Source organism: Equus quagga, chromosome 16, assembly GCF_021613505.1.
Source record: "Equus quagga isolate Etosha38 chromosome 16, UCLA_HA_Equagga_1.0, whole genome shotgun sequence".
In the NCBI taxonomy this organism is placed as follows: domain Eukaryota; kingdom Metazoa; phylum Chordata; class Mammalia; order Perissodactyla; family Equidae; genus Equus; species Equus quagga.
Genome location: NC_060282.1, coordinates 56,329,773 through 56,347,611, shown reverse-complemented (window position 1 = coordinate 56,347,611; position 17,839 = coordinate 56,329,773). Strand labels below are relative to the sequence as shown.

General features: G+C 44.6%; 1 protein-coding gene across 2 annotated transcripts; it reads left to right on the top strand.

Moving 5' to 3' along the window:
• Positions 1 to 10,515: 10,515 nt before the first annotated feature.
• On the top strand, positions 10,516 to 15,449 carry PENK (proenkephalin). 2 transcript variants are annotated; one of them, XM_046641666.1, is made up of 3 exons: positions 10,516 to 10,696; positions 11,170 to 11,309; positions 14,471 to 15,449. In XM_046641666.1, the coding sequence occupies exons 2-3, from the start codon at positions 11,172 to 11,174 to the stop codon at positions 15,131 to 15,133; spliced, it is 801 nt and encodes a 266-aa protein (XP_046497622.1). In that variant the 5' UTR covers positions 10,516 to 10,696; positions 11,170 to 11,171; the 3' UTR covers positions 15,134 to 15,449. The 2 variants fall into 2 exon arrangements, with proteins under 2 accessions (XP_046497622.1, XP_046497621.1); XM_046641665.1 differs by having other exon boundaries at positions 10,516 to 11,309.
• Positions 15,450 to 17,839: the final 2,390 nt, after the last annotated feature.

Sequence of the window (17,839 nt, the reverse complement as noted above, 5' to 3'; positions counted from 1 at the left end):
TGTGATGTGTGTTTGGTGTGTGTGTGCGTATGTTTGGGGGTATATGTGCATCTGTGTGTGACTTTCAAAGTGTCAGTCAGGGCAATTGAGGCAGCCACACGCTCTGAGGTCCAGCGGTTAGACCATTAGCCCAGGCACCTATTGTGTGTTTTTTCCTGTAGACACCGTTTCTCCAAGTATGATCTGATGGTCCAAAATGCAGGAGAATCAGCTGAGGACCTTGTCACAGTGCTCACTCCTGGGCCCCACTCCAGATCTCCAGCATCAGACTCTCTGGGCCTGGGCCTAGGAATCTGCACATGTTCTTACAGTTGTCATAGTTCAGATTAACACACTCCTGTTCGAGAGCCACTGCCATAAGCTATGGTTATGCGTATGATATCCAGTTCAGGTATTTCAACTATATACCATTGAGATAAAAGGGGGAAAAGAATTTGATCACAGCCAAATTTTGTCTTGCTTTTCTTGCCTTAACTAAATAAGTAGGGAAAAAGTGTCTTATCCCACACTCCCGCCATAGACACACACACACACACACACACACAGGCAAGGCACCTTTATGTTCTCAGCTTCTAAATCTGTTTCCAATTTGACAAGTTCTTGATGCCTTATCTGAGAGAGGCCTTGATTCCTCAGTTGGGGTTTATAATCACATAGCATCTAACAGCTAAGATTTTATTTCTCACAAATCAAAGACAAACTGTCTCTCTTTAAAGATATTTGGAACAGTTAATACATTTGAGGTCTCTGCTTGATTTATAAGCCATCTTGGCTCAGAAACTGTACAGATAATTATCATTGGTATCGCAGATGAAGACTTTCTGAATGTGGATGCTTTTGACCAAGCAGTTCCTTCCACAGGTGTGGTTAGAGGTCTCAGACTGAAAGGTCTGACCTCCATCTCTAGAACACATTTATTTAAAAGATTTGAAAAGTTATACTACCTAAATTCTAAACTTTCCTGTAGTAAACAGCATGCAGACTGATAGGAATACACTAGTGAAAGAAAATAAAAATTGAAACCCAGAAAGAGAATAAAAGCAAGGAGTAAGCCTCACTTAGGACCTTCATTTTCTTTTCCTTCCAGTAATGATCCACTTCCCCGGGCCAGGTCCAAGTCCCAGGGGTGGAAGATCAGTGCTGAGGAAAGTGGACCCCAGCCCCATATCGCTCCAGACATATTGTTATTGCTTTTTGGGCGAAAAGGCTTCTTCCTCCCCCCTCTTCTGTATCCACTGCTTCTTTCTTCTAGTGAATGTTACCACAATGTGGAAAGTAGCAAGTCTGTGGCAATAATTCATCTGAGAAGCAGTCAAGGCCTGCATAAAGGCAGTGAGGGTGGGAAAAGAAAGGAGGTGACCGATTCAGGAGATGTTGAAAAGGCAGAGTCACTAGGCCATGGGCATGGATGGCACAGAGAAATCCAGGAAGACAGAGAGGCCATGGATAACAAGTATGTTTCTGATTTGAATTCCCAGACATCAGAGATTGCAAAGTCATATGCCTCTAGGGGCCAGGCAGGTACAATATATTAGTAAAGAAGGTGAGGGCTCAGCACGGTGAAGACCATGGGAAACTGGAGAGGCAGGCAGAGAGAGCAGCCCCTCCTCATTCCAACCAGTCGCTGCCATTGCAGACCCAAGGCCAAGGCCTTGTACATATTCCTGATTTTAAGAGAACCCTGGAATCTTGGTTTTCCTATAAAGAGTCTGAATTTAAGATGAGGAAAATTAATTTTTAATTAGTAGTTAATGTTTATTTTCAAATACAGATGTTTTAAAATTTAGAAACATCTTATCAACCAAACAGAACTTGAGTGGGGAGAAGGGGCTGGATGTAGCCTGGAGCTTCCAGTTTCCAGCCTCCAAAATAGATGGTGGTGCCACTCACCAAGATGAGAAATTCCTTCCCTCCCTTGATCATGGATTTTTTTTAAATTAAGATAAGTCTATAATCTAGTCCAACAACCCTGGAAACTCAAGATTGGAAAAGAACTTACTTTCATCTGATTCACTGTACCTCTAATTCTTGGATTCCTTCTGTCTCTAAGGTTCCTCGCAAGCCTGAGATTCTATTAGTCTGGTTGCTGGAACGGTCCTGCATCAGCTCCCTACACCCTACATCCGTATGCAACACTGGTGTTTTAGAATCACTTATTACCTCTCCTTTTCTCTTTTTTTTTAGACTTCTCCCCTGAGATAACACAAGCAAGGATATGATTTGACATTTATCTTGTTAAGATGAACAATGGATAATTTGGATGCCAATCAAGTGTAGAAAAATGTCCACATTTTTCAAATCAGTCAAGTAACTGTCAAATCACTTCACTCTGCTTTTCAGATATAGCTCAAGCTATGAGAATCCCCAGAGTGTTCAATTCTGAGTACTTTTTAATGGTCTTTTGAAATCTAAACCAAAATGAACTTTACCTTGAAAGTAATACCTTCATTCAAAATACCTTTCTTGAATGGCTATTATACACAAGTACCGTGCCTATGTGTGAGGAATGGAAAGAAGACTATGGCTAGTCACCTACGTGTGAGGAATGGAAAGAAGACTATGGCTAGTCACCTACAAGCCAGGAGAGGAGAAAGGTGCTATCGATTATAATCTAAGGTAGAATAACGTTAATACCTATAAGTTTGTCCCCCTTTTTAAAAAACAAAACAGAACTAGTAACAAACATTGGAAAATAAACTTTTAAATAATACCATTTGAAAGAGATCAAAATGTATGAAATGCTTAGGGATAAATTTTTTTAATACATGCAATACCTATACACTCAAAACTACAAATGTTGCTAAGAAAAAGCAAGGAAGACCTGAATAAATGGTGAGATGCACTATGGCCACGGACTGGAAGAAACAATGTTAAGATGTCAGTTCTCCCAAAATGATACACAGATTTAATTCAGTCCAGTCAAAATCCCAGCAGGCTTTTCTGTAGAAATTGATGAACTAATTCTAAACCTTATATGGAAATGCAAAGAACCTATAATAGCCAAAACAATTAGATAAAAGAAGAACAAAGTTGGAGGATTTAGACTGTTTGGTTTTAAGATTTAATATAAAGCTACAGAAATCACGACATGGAATGTTAGCTTAAAGATAGACATATTGATCACTGGAACAAAGAATAAAACAGAGAATTCAGAAATAGATGCACACATATATGATCAATTGATTTTTGACCAAGTTGCCAGGATAATTCAATGAGAAAAGAACAGTCTTTTCAATAAATAGTGCTGGAACACTGGATATTCATTTTGAAAAAAAAATAACTTTGACCCTTATCACAGACACAAACATTAAATTTATATATACCAAAGACCTAAACATAACAACCAGAACTATAAAGCTTCTAGAACAAAACAGGAGAGTGTCTTCACAGCCTTGGGGTAGGCAAAGATTTCTTAGATAAGACACAAATCTTCTCTTCAAAAGACATGGTTAAGAAAATGAAAAGGCAAGCCTACCACTGGAAGAAAATATTCACAATACATATTTATGACAAAGGACTTGTAGCCAGAATATATAAAGAGCTCTAAAAACTCAATCATAAAAAGATAAACAACCCAATAAAAATGGGAAAAATATTGAATTGACACATCACAAAAGATATGAATGACCAAAAAGCACATGAAAAGAAGCTCAACATCATTAGCCATTGGGGAAATAGAAAATAAAATTACAAGATGTCACTACACACTCATTAGAATGGCTAAATTTAAAATTAAAAAAAGAATGATTTCCAGATGTCTGCCATTTACTGAGAGTGAATACAGGATCAAAAGCAGTTTGAAGAAGAAATGACTAAAGTAGTTGAACACATGATACGCTTGAGGTGCCTGGAGCACATACACGTTGAAATATGCTCATGAAGACACAGGAGGAGCCTGAGCTGAAGATAGAGATTCCGGAGTAATTGACATATAGATGAGAGGTAAAGTCCTGGAGTGGATAAGCTTTCCCAAGCAGAATGAGATGAGATGAGACACAGACAAAACCATAGGGAACATTACCACTTAAGGGACAGATGGAGAAAGAAAACTCCAAGAGTTAGAAGGAACAACCAATAAGGTAAGAGAAAAAGTTTCAAGGAGAATTCCTAGGAAGAGGGAATGGACAATGGTGTCCAACACTGCAGAGATGACAGGTAATATAAGGACTGAAAAGAGATTCTTGGATTTTCATCTAAAAGGTTACTACTGACTTCAACAACTATAATTTCACTGGAGTTGTAAGAACAAACGCACAATGGCAGCGGAATAAGGAATTTATAGGAGATGAAGAGGGCCAATGGAGGAGTTAGACCATTCTTCAACAATCTCAACTGTGAAGACGATGTTAGAACAGAAGTTGGGCAGAGAGGAGAATGACTGCAGATTTAAGAAAGTGCTCTTTTCCAAAAACAAGGGGAAAAAAGCAAGTTTTTATGCTTATGAGAGTATATGAGGACTAAGAAGCAACAGAGAAGCAAAAACTAACAACGCAAGATAGAGAGGAGTAGTCAACGACACAAGCTTCCTAAAGGCCTGGGAGGATGTCATATGCAAAATCAGAGACAGTGAAAGTGGAAGAAGAAAATATGTTTGGGGGCCCTACAGCAAGAAGCTGAAGGAGAACTTGCCGTGGCAAACCTCGCCCATTAATTAACGAATTAAAGCTTCTGTGTCATCCTCTAGGGGAGGATGATGGACTGGGCAGAGGAAAAGAGATCTTGACATGCTCACGTTCTGCTTTATTCCCACATCTTCTCTGGGGAATATAAAGTTAAAAATACAAACACATTATACATGAGGAACAGAAAAATTTCTTCTCACCCCACCTCTGAACAAATCTTCTTGGCGGCGTCTAGCTCCCTAGTGAGTTCACTGTGGGCATGGACATTGCAGAGGAAAGAGAGGCTTGTGGGAATCAATGCTTTCTCTGTCGTATGGCCCTCAGGGACCAGCACGTTCCCCCAGCCAACTCCCCTGCCAAGCATGGTTGAGCAATTTCCTTCCTTCATACTTCACTCCCTCTGCCCCCCACCACATCCCACTAGAGGCTTCCCACATCAGATCAATTCCCCATTCACACTGCCTTACTCTCTGACGGCTGTCTTCATTGACAGGCTCCTTCCTGTCTTTCTGCATTGTCCTGGGACCCTCTCTCCTGTCTCCTCCACTTATCTAAACTCTGCCCTTCTGTGGAGCCTCCAAGAGCCCTGGTCCAAACACTTCTACTACATCTTACCTCCTCTAATTTTCTCTGCTACACAAAGAAATGTTGGAGATTAATGCTATATAATATATCCCCAATAAAATAACAATTGGGGGCTGGCCCATGGCCTAGTGGTTAAGTTCGGCATGCTCCATTTTGAAGGCCTGGGTTTGGTTCCAGGGCGCAGACCTACACCACTTGTTGGTGGCCATGCTGTGGTGGTGACCCATATACAAAACAGTGGAAGATTGGCATAGACATTGGCTCAGGGAAAATCCTCAAGCAAAAAAGGAAGATGAGAGACAGATGTTAGCTCAGGGCAAATCTTCCTCAGCAAAAAAACCCAATTGGTAAAATTGCATGTGCCATCCACACGTTCTCTTTTCTAGCAATATCTTATTACATTTTTATGAAACAGCTTGCTACCTGCAGTTATTATAAATTGCTCCATCACTGTAATTTTTAATTTGGAGCACTGGATCTGGGTAGATAAACAGCCTGTTTTGTTTAACCGTTATCAAAATTCTCACTTGCTTTCAGTATTTGAACACTCCACTAAGGCAACCACAACACAGCTCCAAAAATAAGAGGCCAAGAACATGACAATCCACGAACTGAGAAAAAACCACTTTGCCTCAGAAAGTCAAGTTTAACACAGCACAATAGAGAGGGTCACTAATATGAATTGAACACCTACACAGTACGTATGGTAGCTTTTCACTTAATCCATGCATCCATCCTGGTTTTATTTTCCCCATTGTATAGATGAGAAAAATGAGCTTTAGAGATTAACTTTCCCAAGTTTATACACTCAGTTGACAGCAGAACAGAAATTAAAATTAGCATTTTCTGATCTTAAACTCTTAATAGAAAAATAATTGCTTCTCTCCATAAAATCTTGCATTTTGTTAGCTTCTAGGATATCTGCTAAGATATTCCTTGGGTTTACTCTTCTATCAAATTTTTTATCAGATAAGAGCTTCAGAGTAAAAAAAAAAAAAAAAAGGTATCTATTTCTACCTTACCATTCCCTTGTTATGCCATTCTGTGCCACACGAGACCATCTTCTCTTGACTGGTTTTCACAAGATTCATGCATATAAAAAAATATTTTTGTCTAAGCCCTAATATAATACGACAAAATAAATATCAAGAGAGCAATGACAGACTTAGAAGCGAATATATGCAAGGGTTGGATGTCTTGAGTCCATCCACGAGGACGGGAGCCATGCAAGCTCTAGCTACAAGTAGGAACACAGTTTTTAGAAAAAACCTTTCTGAGCGTCCCTTACGTGTAAAGTTCTGCTGTGGATCATGTGCAGAGGAACTTTCTAGAGAAGCTGGTAAGCTGGAGCCCGTGGATTTATACCAGAGGTTTATTGTTGCTCAAAACCTGTTTAGAGCTTCTCTTTGAGCACTGCCTCAAGCGCGGAAATTGCCTCCTGGTGGATGTTTTCATTCATTCAATTAATGTTTTTGAATGACTTCTTTGCAGGTCCCATAGGTGGGATCTGGAATTTGATTTTGGAAACAACCAAAAACAAATCAAAGGCAAGTTAGTAAATAAGGTTTAGGTCCAAAGAGGCAATACAATTTTTTAACCTGACTAGTTCTCTGGTGTGGCTATTAAATTCCTTCAAGGCAATTCCAAAAGTCATTTTTAAAAGTCAAGCTGCTCAAGAATCCCCATGCTGGTTGGATCCACAGCTACGTCTTCTTTTAGTCTGATGAGTCACAATGCAACTTGGTTTATTCGTGGTCTAATTATCTATGCTTAATACTCAAATTTATTTTTCCCTGTCTGAGAACTGAAAGCCAAATGGAGGAACCCTCCTTTAACTGTCTCTCAGTTTACAGACTATCAACAGGACATTTGTTGGGTTAGTTTCACTTCTCTTCCCCGCTGTTTTGGTGGCTGTTCCCTCTCTCTCTTTTTCTCTCTCTCTGACACATTGACACGTTTTCTATTATTTAAACTCAGTTTTAGGTGACTTTGTATCAGTTTTCTTTTTCTTCCAAGGGGTTTATTTTGTTTCCGGGATTTTGGAGAGTGAGAATGTACCGGCACGCACTTCCCTTCAAATGGGGCTTTACAACAGCGTGAAAACATCTCCTTCCAGCCGAGTCCGCTTACAGTCCCTCTGCCACCGCGTTCCGAGCCAGTCTGGGGAAGAATCTCTTAACAGACATACTTCACAGTAACAAGCCCGGCTCGCAGAACCCTATCTTGCAAAGCGTGCGCTTCAGGTTGTAACTGAAAACAGGCAAGTTTGCCCTGCCTCTGGCGGGACTCCACACATCTGAAGCGTTAGAACATGGTGCTCTTATGCGAAAACATACACAGTCCCCAGGGTGCAGAACTGCCGAGTTCCCACCACGGCTGTTTTAGAGACAGAGGGGCAGAGAAATCGGGTTCCATAATAAAGCGAGAGCGTTTGCGTGGCAGAAAGGGGAGGAGAGGAGAGGAAGGGACATCTGAAAGACATCGTTCAATTTAGGCATCTTCCCTCCTGAAAATGATAGAAGAGGACAATGAAAGGACAACAAAACCCCTCTTACAGGCTCCAAGCACCTAAGAACTGAGTAAAACACCTCTCACCACCACGGCTTTAAAAGTCACATTTCTTCATCTCTGGAATGAATCCCTTTTGTCTGTTTGGGACCCTAGGACCTAAAAAAGGCCAGATCTTCATTCTGACCTGGAAATCAGAACTCTCTGGATTAAATGCTTTAAAAGAAGGTTCCCTTCTCTTTTTTGAGTCTGATTTTCTAGAGCAGCTTTTTTCCCAGCAGGTAACCACAAAATCTGTTTTTTCTTGATAAATATTTAAAGGATCATGAAAAGATGAATTTCTTGCAACCCACTGCCACCGTTCAGATATAAAGAAATGAATACAGAAATATGTACCCTTTAGCCTCCAAGAGACGCCGGTTATGACAAGAGACCATCACCGACTAGGGTATGCAAACAAGACCCACCGCTCTCCACTTCATCCATCCTGCAGTCAGTCAACACACATGTAGTCAGCACCGCCTATGTCTCTAGCCCCTGGGCCAGTGTTGGGGCACTAAGTACCCTTGCACTACTCCTAGGGGACTGCTCTCTCTTTCCCTTTCTCTTTCTCTCTCCTCCGACATTTAAAAAGCTGCAGAGAAAGATGCAGATTCACCAAGAGAAACTACCTCAGAGCAGACTTTTACTGTTCCAACAGAAGCAAAGCAGGCCTGAGGTGCGTGTCAGGGCAGGGGCCTCCTTAGAGAGGTGTGGGGGACCCTGGTTCTGCCGCTGCCTCGGCCCTACTTGGACGTCACTTAGACGCTTCTACTTTTCCGAGATTCTAAGGAGCCTTTCCGTGTCCAGCTCTGTGTATCCTAAGGAAGCACCACGTGGTGCCGTCCTTACACACACACGCACACACACACATCTCAGCCTCTTGACCCTGAATACGTGTTTAAAGTTCTCGGGTGACCCCAGGTACACCAGTCCTCAGATAGAGCAAGTTTTCTCTCATTCTAGGCAGGATTTGCTCGCGCCCTCGTTTGGCACTAAGTATCGCAGGGTAGCCGGCTGCCTTCGGGAAACCCGGACGGCAGCGGGAGATCTCGTTTCTGCTCTGGAGGGTTCTGCTGGAGAAGACAACATCAGCCCCCTGAGGTCAAGAGCCTAAAGTGTCGAAGGAGAAACGTTATGCTTTTCCTGCAAGATGTCAGTGCTGGCTCCTTAAGCCGACATCGGTTCTGCCACCGCACCCCAGCGGTCCGCTTGCCCGGGCCAGCTGCAGGGCTGCCCAGCCAGGGAGGCGGGAGGCGCGCCGTGCTGTTCCACGCGCCCCCGGAGCCCCCGCGCTGAGACCCCCTTCCCGGGAGCGCCCAAACCTACGCAGGAGAGCGCTGCCCTCTAGCGGCCAAACGGGGAGGTGCCGCGCGGCCCGAGTTTCGGAAGAACCCGGAGGCTGCGGGGTCCCCGTGAAGGTTGCAGCTGGCGGCCGGTCCTTTGCAGAGGGCGAAGATGGCTGGGAAAGCCCTGAGACTCTCCGTGTTCGGCTCTGGGACTGTTTGTGGTTTCCCTCTAGGGCCAGGAGAGATAGACAGATGGATGGATGGATAAAATACACACTACATGTATGATAGGTAGACGATAGACAAAATCGAAAAGTAGATGGATGGCAGATGGTTAGAAACACGTTTTTTAGGGCTTGCTACGTGCTAGGCACAAGGCTAAGTACTTTCGTCCATTATTTCATTTGCGTGTCTCTGGAACCCTATGAATGGCCCTTTACCTCTGTTCCCCTTTCCAAATGGGGAAACTGAGGCCTTAGACGAGGTAAAAATCTTGCCTCTTGGCAATCTTCCGCAGAGCTACGAAGTAGGTGAGAGGGTCTCAGCCTCCACCTTTGGCTCTCGGCGTCCTCCCGCCGTGAGGATGTGCTCACCCCAGGCTCCGGACGCCCCGGGCAGCGCGTCCCTCGGCGCCCCCTCGCCACTGCAGTCCGGGCGCGCTGACATCACACGCCCCCCCGCACCCTCTCGCTAGTCAAACACCCCCCGGACACCCTGGGCAGCGCGCTTGAGGCAGCGGGGCCCGACTTGGAAGCCTGCCTGGGGAGCTGGGTACAGGGAGGTCCCCTCCCACGGCGGCTGAACGATATGCAGTCCCCGGAGGAACGTCGTTCCAGAAACTTAGATTTTTTTTCTGCGTCCACGTTTGGCTAGGGGTCTCACTAACGCCAAAGGGGAAAGCTCAGTCCCACGATTTTAAGATTGTTGGGCGGTTTCAATCATTCATTCCTTTGAGTTAACTGAGCGCCTACTAGGCGCCTGACGGTGTCGGCTGCAGCAAGGAACTCGGAGGCCAGTGGGGGGGACAGACAGGTGGACATAGGACATTCGGGACGGCTGTGCTTGGTGCCCCTGGGACCACGAGGGCGCCCCAGGAGGAGGCGGCGCAGGGGCAGGTTCACCAGTTCCGAGAATCTCCAGCACATTCCAGAAATCTCAATCTGTCCGTGTGCCCCTGCGAACGCCCCCTCCTTGGCCCTCTCCCTGGAGCCCGCACCCCAGGGAGTGCGATTTCTTTTACGCGGGGAAACTTGATCTCACGCCACGCTCTCCCCCAATGTCCTCACGCCTCGCTTTGTCACCGGCCGAGAGGTGAGCCCCCGGCGGCCCCCTCCCCGGGCCGGGCGGGACCCTCCCGCGGGGGCGGCGGCGCGGGCTGCGTAGGGCCTGCGTCAGCCGCAGCCCGCCGGCGATTGGGGCGCGCTCGCCTCCTTCGGTTTGGGGCTAATTATAAAGTGGCTCCAGCCGCCGCCAGCCCCGGGACGGCGAGGCGAGGCCGGCGCTCCGAGACCCGCAGTGCAGCCCGCAGCCCGCGGCGACGCCGAGACCCGCGCCGGGGAGGCCCGCGCCGCACGCCGGCTTCTTCCCCTGTCCGTTCCAGGTGCCTGCGGCCCGGCGTCTCCGACCAGCGCGCGCCATCCGGACAGCGGCAACGTGAGTGACCGTGCCCCAGGCTAGCCTTTGTTGCGTGGGTTTGGGGCGTCCGCCGGCTCTGTTTTATTTTGCGTTTCATTGCGTGGGGTTCCCCAACTTTGTTCCGGTCCCTGTTTGTGACCCGGGTCCATGTCGCGCCTCCCCAAGCTCCTGCTTTTTTCGAATGTGGTCTTGGTCGTTCTCTCCAGAATCCTGCCCAGGGCAGCGGACGCCCAGAAAGAGAGCCGGGTGCCCCGGGCAGCCCCGGGATCGGGCGACAGTGCCAACCTGGGGCGCGCGAGGCGCTCTGAGCTGTCCTCCGGCCTCTGGAAACGGTGTCGGCCGGGCGGCCAGACGGGGGCCCAGGAAGGAGCGTCCCTACGAACTCTTGCTCGACGAACTCTCAGCTGGGACGGTCCTTGCTAGGAGGTCCCTTCGAGGGGCCCGCTCTGCGTCTGGACAGGCTCTGAGCTCGCGTCCCTCTCTCCCCGCAGCCATGGCGCGGTTCCTGAGACTCTGCACTTGGCTGTTGGCTCTTGGCCCCGGGCTCCTGGCGACCGTGCGGGCGGAATGCAGCCAGGACTGCGCGACGTGCAGCTACTTCCTGGCGCGCCCCACCGACATCAACCCCCTGGTGAGTGTTCCGCGCGGTGGGTGAGCAGTAGCGGCCACCATCCGCAGACAGCCGGGGCCGCCACGTCTCGTAGTCACAATTGTTCTGCACCTCCGCGGCGCGGATCTCTGGTGACCCGGGTGTCCCGACTGCTCCCCGAGAGCTGACCACCGTCCCTCTGTAGCTCTCAGCTTCGGGGACCCGCGGCTATCGAGGGACCGGTAAGGGCGACGATGTCTCCACACAACCTGAGTTTATCTTAACCCCCGGGATGCGGGAGCCTGGAAATGTGCTCCCTTCAGCACCTCGGAGAGCACTGGGTTGTCGCCTCACCTGTCCCAAAGAAGATGCTGTCACCCAAACTCCTAACGTATCCCACTAAGGGCCCCTTCTGCACACAACCATCCTCCCATCCTTCCCTCAAATAATGTCATTTTTTATTAGTGACTTTTTGTCACCTTTCTTCAGATTTCATTTCTCTAGCCGTTTTAACCTCTACTCCCTCAACCCTTCCCCTCTCCTGTGGATAGAGGCGAGTAAAGGGATGGGGCAAGGATACAGGGAGAGAAAGGGGAAAGCGCAGGAGAGAAAGAGATCAGCAACTGTCTACAGGCAAGTGATGTTGGATTTCAACTTCCGTCTCGTCTTGAATGTACTTTTGTAATACCTACTAAGATGACAGTTTAATTTGGCTGTGAAAAAAACACAGGAGAGTTGGACAGTGTCCAAAGACGCAGCAAGAATGCAAAGATAACCTACACCACAGGGGCTTAGGGAAAAAACCTGAAGACAGAAGACTCTCCTTCGAATCATAGTCCGTGTGCTGTTGAGTCACCCCTGATGCTCTAGTGAACCAGCATGTCTTAATTTGGCTTTCAGGAAGCTTCATTTGAGTAGCTCCCACAATGATTACTTTGCTGTCTTCTCCACTTGTTGCAATTCTGGGATGACTTAAAAAGCTCAGGAGAAAGTAATGTATTAATCCGAGGAGTTAAATGCCTCACTTGAGCCTCCAAAGACAATGTGTTATATAGATACACAAAATAGGGACAAAAATTAAGGAAAGGATTCCACGAAATCCAAGGCATATTTTGTAGGTTAAATGTTTGCTTCATTTGAATTACCTGACCTGCTTGATTTGATATGTGAATGTGCTGACATGCCCTTAAAGAGAGGACACAGAGTAGGGCTTTCTATTTAAACTAGGACAAAAATGTTGCATCTTAAATAGGGGTACTAATCTCCTTCAACTGTCTTTTTTCCTTCTGATTTGTTTTGGGTTTTTGTCACTGATTTATTTTGTATTGGGGCTTACATTTAGGGTTGTTATTTTTTCTGTGACAAACAGCTTTGATAATGACTAATTTGCTGGAATTAGTTGCAAAAGACATATGAGAAATGAGGTTGCCTAGACAAAACTATGTAGTAAAATCAATTCAGCAGATATTTATTGAGTTTCCACCATGTGAAAGGCACTAGTGTTTGGTTCTGTGGCAGATACAAAGATGAGCAGGCAAGCCAGGATGTCCAAATTGTACTTACCATCTAATATGATCTTGACCATAGAATACAGAGTGTGCTAAATACTGCAAAAGATGCACAGACGGCTATCGGAGCATACAACATCACTTCTTTAGTATGAGTGTGTTGTTCTGATTTGTCATTAATGTTTTTGAAGGAATCACAAATCACCTACATTAAAAAGCCTTTTGATAATAGTATACAAAATATTCTCCATTAATTTTTGGCAAAGAGATCATTTTAAATTTCATTTTAGAATGGAACTATTATTGACACCCCAAAATCTTAAGTTTTTAATGATGTTTTGATTTCTTAATCCGATATTAAGAATAAAACAGGACCATTTACATTAGGTTTTTTGTATGTGCATACATTTCATTTTCTTAGACACAAAGCTTAAATAATCATTAAGAGCTGGTTAAATATGTACCCTAAAGAATTTTGTTGAACTAATAAAATGCTTTATTTCACAGTTAAAATAATATGTGTGTATGTTATACCAATTAATATGCCAACATATTTTTGAATACCAAGAAAGGGCCTGGATTTTCTGTCTAAATCAAGGGCCAGTAACTTGGGTTCTCTGAGTAGACTTTGGGGGCTCTAAAAACCTCTGAAATGCTCAGAAATATCATATGTATTTTGTCAATGTTCATGTAATATTAATATTCTTTTTTTATCATACCCAAGTCATCTGTTGAATAGAAGAGAATCTTAAGATCATTGGAATATATGGCCTAAAACTAACAATGATTAGAATTTAATTATTACATAATAAAAAGGAAAGAATTGTGTGCTGACCATTCCTATTTTGTCAAATAACATGATTTCCACTGGAAAAGACATTTTCTGCACACCAGTGACTAAATGTTAAGAAAAGAAACATGAATAATTTGAACACTTGTATATGTATAATTTCATGTCTGACCTCAGCATTACAAACAGTTGGTTCAAGATAATTAAATCTGTTCTAATCAATCAAGGGGGGAAAAGCAAAACATCTCTACTTTCAGCAAATCAATATGTCATAATAATCCAAATAATTCCTAGGATTTAAATTGAGTTTTTAGGATATCCTTCTTTTCAAACTTATTTTGAATTGTTGTTTTTCTTTAAAGATTCAAAGTGTTTGCAGGAATATTGGAATACCATTCCAGGTGAAATATTAACACAAGAAAGTAAACAAATCTTATATTACTAATACTGATTTTATCTGTAAGATAAGAAGATAAAAGGAATTGGGGGGTAATGTCCCTAATTAGGTAAAGAGAAATTTCTCCCTTTTAGTTAGAAAAATCTCAAGCAAAATGAAATCAGCAGTAGAAAATTAACCAGTGAAATTAGATGGTGCAGGCAGCCGATGTAGGTTAAAGTTGGGTGGAAAAAATAATTTACAAAATTGAAATGGCACAATGTATGCAATCTGTTAAAATTCAAAGAAGAATTCTAATTTGATTCATTTAATTCTCCACAATTTCCTCTTTTGATTTTCCTTTGTTTTGCCTGTTCGATAGGAGGAAAAGTTGTAATAGAAAACGTAGATGACTTGATTATCTGGAAGTTTCCATATCAAAGCAAGTGTATTGTGGTCCACAAAAATGTGTTCACTTAATGAAATCAGAAAAGCCTCTTTTTGTCACTCAATTGAATTCTTTTCTCAGGCTTGCACACTGGAATGTGAAGGGAAACTGCCTTCTCTCAAAACCTGGGAAACCTGCAAGGAGCTTCTGCAGCTGTCTAAACTGGAGCTTCCTCAAGGTGGCACCAGCGCCCTCAGAGAAAGCAGCAAACAGGAGGAGAGCCATTTGCTAGCCAAAAAGTATGGAGGCTTCATGAAAAGGTACGGAGGCTTCATGAAGAAAATGGATGAGCTTTACCCTGTGGAGCCAGAAGAAGAGGCAAATGGAGGTGAAATCTTGGCCAAGAGATACGGGGGCTTCATGAAGAAGGATGCAGAGGAGGATGCCGCCCTGGGCAATTCCTCAGACCTGCTGAAAGAGCTGCTGGCAACAGGAGACAACCGAGACAGCAGCCACCACCAGGAGAGCAGTGACGATGAAGAAGTGAGCAAGAGATATGGGGGCTTCATGAGAGGCTTAAAGAGAAGCCCCCAACTGGAAGACCAAGCCAAAGAGCTGCAGAAGCGATACGGGGGCTTCATGAGAAGAGTGGGTCGCCCAGAGTGGTGGATGGACTACCAGAAAAGGTACGGGGGCTTCCTGAAGCGCTTCGCTGATTCTCTGCCCTCCGACGAAGAAGGTGAAAGTTACTCAAAAGAAGTTCCAGAAATGGAGAAAAGATATGGAGGATTTATGAGATTTTAATGCCCTTCCCCATCGGGGCCCCTAGGCCCCCACAAGCCTTCCTCTCTCCCCCAGTGAGAGACTGCCTCGTGGATCGCCTTTTATTGTCAAGTGTTGCTTGCATTGTATAGTTGACTTTATTGTCTGATAACTATTTACACGACCTGAAAGCCATCATTTCAGGTGCTGTGTTCTGAGAGTCTTCAAGCTTAGTATTGGTCTATTACAGCTATCTGGTGTTCATGCTAAAATAGTTTTTGCTACCTTGTCCTTTATTTTTGACAAAACATCAGTAAATGCTTATTTGTATATAGATATAATAAAGCTATTTCCCCAACTGCACAACAATCTTGCAAGTCTCTTCTCCTCCAAGGCCCTCATTCGCCATTGGGTTTCCACAGCAAATCCTAAACTCAGAGACGGTGAAACCGTCTGCTTTTGACAGAATCATCACTGGCCTCCTTCTCTTCCAACAGCTGAGGCTGCAAAAACATTTTTCATTTAATTCTTATACATGAAATCTTAGATGAGTAAACACAGTGGAGATGTATTTCCACTCTCATTTCTGGAAATTAGCTACAGAAAGGAAAAACAAAACCTGATAAAGAAACAAACTATGCCCTCCTAAATATGGAAATCTGCATTTACATCCAGATGTCTATGTCTCTTTTCTCAATCAAAGTATTTTAGAAGCTAATACGAAATTAAAGAAAATTTAGTCCCATTTTGCAAATAAAGTGAAGCCCAGAAAGGTTAAGTAGTTGCCCCAAGGCTGCCCAGCAGTTGAAGGATAGAAATAGAATTAAGACTGCAAACTTCCTGCTCCCAAGCAATGTCCTTTCCACTCCAGTTCTCTCTCTCGTCCAGGTCACTACCAAGAATTGGAAGGAGTCGGGACTATATCTTATTACTATTGTACACCCCCCACCAGACCATAGTGGGTTCTCCAATATCTGATGAATGGATATATGTGTGACTAAAGGAATGAGTAAAGGAATTTGGTGACCAGGTCTCTGAGAAAGGTATTATGAAGGTTTTATAAGGCAAATTCTCATCACACAAGTAGCCATGACTACTTCATGTTAATTTAACCATTTGGGACAACATTCAGGTACAAAAAGGTAACATTTCTTCCTTTTTCTTATTGAAACTACCTGCAGCTAAACTCCCATCTACTAAGCCATTTTTCCAGGACCCTCACCTACCCTCTCCTTTGTGTTCTTCCCCCCAAATTCAGAGTTTAGAAACTCAGGAAAGTGGAAGACAAGTCTCTGCTCTGTAGTTCACCACTGTGCAAGCCCACAAGCTCCATTCTCATGAGGGAGCTCCACTGTCCCAGGCGGTCCATCCCTCTGAGCTCAGCCCTGCCAGGGTTCCCAGGACATCCACCCAGCCATGTGCCGTTAGAAGACCCTTCTCCTTCTGGCCAGTGCAAGGGGTCACAGGACCCGCCACCCCCAGAGCCCCACCACTGTCTATCTTCCTGATCCTTGACAGATTAACGTTTTCTTCCAGGCAAGAGCCTTCCTCCTTTTGAACTAGAGATGCAAGTAACGTAAGTGTTTGAAGCAGATGAGAAGAAGGTGATAGAGAGCAGCTGGCCCTTGGAAATCAGTGTTGGGAGCAATAAACAGTGGTGGGGCTGTAGATATCAGATATGTAGATAGCATGTCGGAGACATTAGGTCTCTAATCAGCCACAGCCAATTGTTTCCCTTGGAAATGCCAGCCCAGTATTGCCAGATTTTTCCAAAGAAACCCCAAACCTAGATTTTCATCATAATGTCCCAAATTTTTAATTGTGGCCTTTGATTCCAGTTTAAAACAGTGTGGACCAAACAAAACCCACCTGCAGATCATATTTGAGAGACATGGGGCTAGTCTTTTGAGAAAAAAAAAAATCACTTAATTCTCTCCCCTAGAACAAAGGATTCCCAAACCTTGGAAACAGGGATCTGGCCTACACTCTAGAGATGCTAAGAGCGATGTGCACTGTCCCTCCATGATAAGATAGGAAAACATCATTATGTTACAATAACACAATGTGTATGCATACATATCTCACACAATATGTTTGAGAAAATAACACACTCAAATGAATACATTATTTTTCAAATCAAGCACAGTTCTTTGTCTAGAAGCCCTTTTCTACATTGGGGTAGCTGTTAACCACTCAGATTGGTTAACAGACAAATATCTGTCCCTCTGTTTCACCACCTGTCACCTCTGCCAAGGGCCTGGTGATGCCCCAGGTGGCACAGAGTTGCTCACTCTTGTGTTTCTTCACCCCCTCATGCCTGGTGGAGAACCGAGGATGTGCCACAAATGTTTCGGGAGGGAAGGAACAGAGGAAAGGGACAGAGAAGCACGAAAAGGAGGAAAGAAAGAAGGGAAAGGCCAATGGGGCGAGATGGCTCCTTCTCTTTAGGCAGTGATGAGGCTCCTGTGCTGATGGCGCTCCAGCCCCGGCCGACCTTAGCAAGAAGTACGGCAGTTGTCCACAAAATGTGACTTGAGGGGTGCTATACAGGTCTCCCCATGTCTTCAAATATCTCCCGTCCTGTCTGGCCTTCAGTCTGAAAATCTACCCTTAGAATTTTGCACCTTTAATTCTTAATGGTTTTGATTTTCAAGAATTTCTTAAATTCTGAGAGGCATTTGCCTAAGCGTCACCTGGGAGGCTATTTTAAACACAGCTAACTGGACTCTGACTGTGGTACTCAGCGTG

Coding starts and splice junctions, on each gene's coding strand:
- PENK (XM_046641665.1), top strand. CDS start 10,860: ATGTGGTCTTGGTCGTTCTCTCCAGAATCCTGCCCAGGGCAGCGGACG. Junction 11,310..14,470: donor CCACCGACATCAACCCCCTG/GTGAGTGTTCCG, acceptor TTCTTTTCTCAG/GCTTGCACACTGGAATGTGA.